Raw genomic sequence first — 5,121 nt, forward strand, 5'->3', positions numbered from 1 at the left:
CACCTGATTTCTCCGGCTGTACTTGTTTCATAAATGTGATCCCGTACCTTCTTGCCCGCTGACAACGGAGAGACGAGCAGGAAGGATTCGGGGTTCACCCCTACTGTGGGGCACAGGTGTCCCTGTCTCTACAGCCCAGCAACCTCACAGTGTGTACGGGCTACCTGTGCTTATATATGCCAACGGCAGCTCTGGGGCAGATGGTCACCTGGGGCCACTGTGGAAGATGCTAGAAATGGGGAGGTCGGAGGCTTGGAACTGAGAGTCAGCTCTGCTCCCCTTACTCGGCACGGAGACTGGGGCCTCTCTTCTCCTGTGGTGACACACTTGGCTGCTCACCTAGAGGGGGTTCAGATCTACCCAGGGGCGTGTTGGCAACCGATTTCTGAAGGTCACCACCAGTGAGACCCCGTGGGGCTCAGTTCTCAGACACGTGAGGTCCCCACCAGTTGGCCATGATAACTGTCTGTCTGTCTGCTTGTTTCTCTCTCACGAGTTCATGAGCTCTCCATCGGGGGGCGGCCAGCCCCCTTGCCCCCAACTCCCCATGCGTCTCTTTCCTCCACGAACCACCTTGTGTGACAGCGACTTTCTCAGCTCAGGGACCTGCAGTGGCCCGGGAGGCCTGGCTGCTCCAGGGACAAAGGCCTCCTTCCTACTGGTTGTGCCCGGTTTTTTTGTTTTTTTTTTGTGCCCGGTTTTTATTTGCTTTGCACAAGGTTAACCCTCTGCGGCAGCCAGTCTCCCATTCCCAAAGCGCAAGTCAAACAGAAACAGAACCAGAAGGCCTACCCGTCTGCCCGCACCGTGGGCCGGAAGACGGAAACGACCAGCCCAGGGGTATTTATAACCCTGGCTCCCAGCCTCGGGTCCCGTGGGGTTTTCCCTGGGCCCTTTCCACCTCCTGGCCCTGCTCTGGTCAGCATGCAAGAATGGGCACGGTGGACGGTGCTGCGGGACGGCGATGCTCAGACGAGAGGGACGGCGACACGGCGACCACAGGGGGACGCCCGTGAAATACCACCTAGCACCAGCGGGGACAGACGCTGCAGCAGCACCCTGGCCTGCTGGCGCCCCCCTCTCACCACAGGGAGAGTCACCCATCGGAGGAGATTTGCAGGAGGGAGGGAGTTCAGTACAAGACCAGACCTGCTGCCTTCCGTTTTAAAGCAACCCCATACCCAGTCTGTGTGTGTGGGAGCAGACGCCGCCTCCTTCTCCCTCCGAGGTAGATTAGCAGACACCCCACACACACACTCCCCGAGTCCACCAGGTTCCCAGAGTTCAACACACACGAGGGGAGAGGAGCTGAGCGGCCACTTTGGGTCCCAGACAGACGACCCAGTGAGCAAAGGGATCGTGCAGGCCTGTCCGCTTCCCTCCGGTCAGTCTGCACCAGGGGGCACTCACAGGGACAGGTGTCTGTGGAGCTTCCAAGAGAGGCCTGGCAATGGGCTTCCCCAAGCGGTCAGCGACAAATCTTGTGGATCCCAATGAAGACGGAGGCAGATAGCGCTGCGCGGGGCTCCGCCACCCAAACCCCCAGTCCCTGCCACGGAGTTAGCTCCAACTCACCGCAACCCTGCAGGACAGGGCAGAGCTGCCCCTGTGGGTTTCTGAGACGATCCCTCCTACGAGAGCAGGAAGGGGTGACCAGTGGTTTCGAACTGCTGACCTTGCAGCCCAAGGCCTGGCCACTGCGCCAGTCGGGGGTGGCATGGCGGGGCTGACTTGTCTCCATGTGTAGACAGATCCCTAAGTGAATTAAAATAAGGCTCTTGGGTGGGAGGTGGCCGTGGACTGTGCAGACTGAGCGAGCGTGACTTAGCTTTCTCCGCAGTGTTCTTTAAAACCACGTGCTCAGAAAGCGGTTGATTCCCCACCTGCTCCACCCCCCCCCCAACAAACACACTGCCCAAGAAGCTAGGAATTCCTCACCTGCTCACCCCACACCTCAGCACAGTCTCACCCTGTTCTATGGAACTGGGCCCTGGGAGAGCAGCATTTGTCTCGCCCCCACTGAGAAGAAGTCTGCAGGCCCAGGAGGGGACAAGCGGAGGGGACAAGGTCAGACAGGAGTGGAGACTGGGTGGGGTGGGGTGGAGGGGGGTGGACTGATGCCCCTTGCCCACAGTCAAACAGATACTAAAGAGTCTCGGGGCATAGTGGGCTATAAGCCCGTCACAAGGTTTGCAGTTCAAATCTACCAGCCGCTCCGAGGGAGAAAGATGAGGCTCTCTACTCCAGTAAGAGTGACCATCTCAGAAACCCACAGGGGCGGTTCTACCCTGTCCTGTGGGGTCACTGTGAGTCTGGAGGGACGCATGGCTCTGGGAGCTGGTGACCCCCAGGAGAAGGCTTTCTCTCTGAGGACAGCAGAGAAGACACCTGCCCTAAGTAGACATGCTTCCTCCACACACCCCTCCCTCCCCCGCCCCCTGCCAAGGCATGTTAACACCTGTACGTCCCTTTCTGCTTTCTGAAAGCAGGCTTCTTGCCTTCAGCACCCCTCACCGGGCAGGGGCTCCATTGGGAGGCCATGCTTCCCTGGCCACCTGCAGGCCCAAGCCTGGGACAGTGTCCCCATCTGAGAAGCTAGTGATGAGACCTGTTCCTTCCCGAGAAGGTGGGTCCTAGGGTCCTTAGCCCCTGCTCCCCTGGAGGGCACACTCCCCCCTGCCAGGGCGGCAGCCATGTAACACTCATCTCTGTGCAGAGAGGCCGCTGGTGGCACACAGGCCAAAGTGCTCGAGGACTGCCCAGTGCGGATGCCACTCGGAAGAGAGGCCTGGAGATCCGCTTCCGAGAAGTCAGAGCTTCTACCCTGCCCGCCTGTGGTCATCGCCCCGAGTCAGGGCTGTCCCAGTGATTGTGCCCCCCACCCACACCCCCAGTGTGACCGGCTTCCCCCTCCATTGCCTCCCTTAAGGGCTAATCCACTTGAGACCCCGAGGCGCCCTGGGATTCAGGTGCTAACCCCAAACCCACCCATGCACAACGTCCATCAACAGGAGGAAGACGAGACTGTCTGCGCTCTTAAGACCGACGGCCTTGGAAACCCACAGGGCAGTTCTACTCTGTCCTAGCACGTGCTGGGTTGGGGTCCCCTAGACGGCAATAGGTGCCCAGAGTCCTTTTAAAAGCCCCTTCCTGCTGGGTGGGGAAGGGTCTGTTCTCACCTCATTTCACACTCTTTTTGTTACTCGTAAATCCGACCAGTTTTACTTCTCTTTACCACAAGCCTTCTATCCACGCCCTTTCCTTTCCTGTTCCTTTAACTTATCTGCGAATATCCTTTGCCAGTTTATCCGTAGGACTGTTTACATATGAGGAGCTCCGGGGGCCGAGTGGTGACATGGTGGGCTCCGAGGAGAATAGCCAGCCGTTCAAAGCCACCAGCCGCTCCTCGGGAGACAGAGAAGGATTCCTAGTCCCGTGAAGAGGGGGCAGTTCTACCCTGTCCTATGGGGTCTGTGAGTGGACGCAGACGCGATGGCAGGGAGCTGAGTGCTTGAGCCGATTGGCAGATGGCATTAACCCATCTGTCCTCTTCAGGAGAAAGATGAGGTGTCAGGTGGGTCTTGCAGAGATGGACCTCCCGGGAACCCACAAGGGGCTGGTCCACGCTGTCCTAGAGAGTTACTCTGAGCCGGATTGACTCCAGGGCTGGGGGTGGGTTCACCGAGGGCTGGCCTGCTGGCCTCCTGGCTCCATGGTCCCTGATGGGCTAGGGGAGACGGAGGACAAGAGAAGAGGGGGTGGGGCTCTGTCCAGGGGACGCAGCCACTTCTAAAACTGCTGGGCGCCTCCTCTCACTCACTCTCAAACCACTGTGCTGACAACCCCTGTCCGTAGCTCGGGAGCTTAGGGAAGCAGGCCCAGATGGGATATTGAGCACAGCAATGTGAGGCGGCAGGATCCACCCGCCTCCAACTCAAGGGATGCACACACCAGCAGCGTGGCGAAGCAGGTCTCGAAGGACCACCAGCTCTAGTCACAAGATCCACAGGTTGGCTGGGCCTACAGGTAGTGTAGCTCACAGGTTGAGGCAGAGTACTAGCTAAAGTGGCAGCACACACTTGGCAGCACGCTCCAATCACCAGAGAGCAACAAAGACAGGGTGGCCCTTGTGGAGCCATTTATCTCTTTGCACTCCAATCAAACTGCGAGCTGATTCACCCCACATGTTCCTATTGGCCCGCTTGGCACAACACAATAACCCTATCACAGACCCCATACAGAGTTTCCAGGAGCACAGCACACAGCACCTTGTGACCCCAGCTTGTCTGGGGGTTCCAGGCTGGCACAATGGCTGACACGCGGGGTGGGAGGTTGGGGACCACAGGAGGCCTCTCGGAAGGAAGGCCTGGTGATCTCCTTCTGAAAAGTCAGCACCCAAACCCCGAGATTATGGCTCTTGGTTCCCCTTCAAGTCAGGAGCTGAGCTCACCCCACAGCTCAGCTTTCGGCCAAACTACCCCGCAAACTCCAAACCCTGTGCCCCGGAGTCCAGTCCGACTCACAGCGACTGCCCGACGCGGGACCACTCTGCCCGGATCTCACAACCCAAAGCTTAAAGGAGACCCCTTCCCCACACCCCCAAGGGCACAGCTCAGCTCTGGCGGGCCTAGGGTCTCCTGGTGCTAGGCCTAGGCCTCTCTCTGCCAGCCCGGCTGGTTTGGGTTTGGCAAGCATGGAGGCGCGGACAGAGGTGGGGAGTGGCGACCCACTCACGGCTCCAGGAGGGACAAGGACCTCGGCCACTGTGGTCGTGGCCCCGGGATGCTCCTGCTGGACACCCACCCTGTAGCCTGTCAAGGCCATGCCACGCTCGACGGTGGGAAGCCACCAAGTCTGTGGTCACAGCTAGAGGGAAACTGGAGCCAGGAGCGTGTGACACGCACCGTGCTGGGGGAAGCCACCGTCGACCGAGAGCCTCCACCTTGCAGCCCCTGGGCCTCCTGACACGGGGGCGGGGCTCCGCGCTGCTCACTCACCTTTTTGTAGGTTTTTTCTTCATTTTGTTTTCCCGGGACTGGATCCCCGCTGTCCACTGTGGACGACATCTGGGAGAGACAAAGGTGCCTGTTAGAAATTACTGCTCAACTGAGAGCCATAACC

The 5,121-nt window shown here is 59.2% G+C and overlaps 1 protein-coding gene across 2 annotated transcripts in view; it reads right to left on the reverse strand.

Annotated features, from left to right (window-relative positions):
* Positions 1-5,121, reverse strand: part of PIP5K1B (phosphatidylinositol-4-phosphate 5-kinase type 1 beta) — a 63,368-nt gene that overhangs the window by 42,937 nt on the left and 15,310 nt on the right. For both annotated transcript variants that reach the window (XM_045289327.1, XM_045289328.1), the window contains one exon: positions 4,998-5,066. In XM_045289327.1, coding sequence (XP_045145262.1) covers positions 4,998-5,066 — 69 coding nt within the window. The remainder of the gene's footprint in view (positions 1-4,997; positions 5,067-5,121) is intronic.

The sequence above is a fragment of the Echinops telfairi genome, unplaced genomic scaffold, assembly GCF_000313985.2.
Source record: "Echinops telfairi isolate 266 unplaced genomic scaffold, ASM31398v2 ScPeMD7_25;HRSCAF=90, whole genome shotgun sequence".
Taxonomy (NCBI): Eukaryota; Metazoa; Chordata; class Mammalia; order Afrosoricida; family Tenrecidae; genus Echinops; species Echinops telfairi.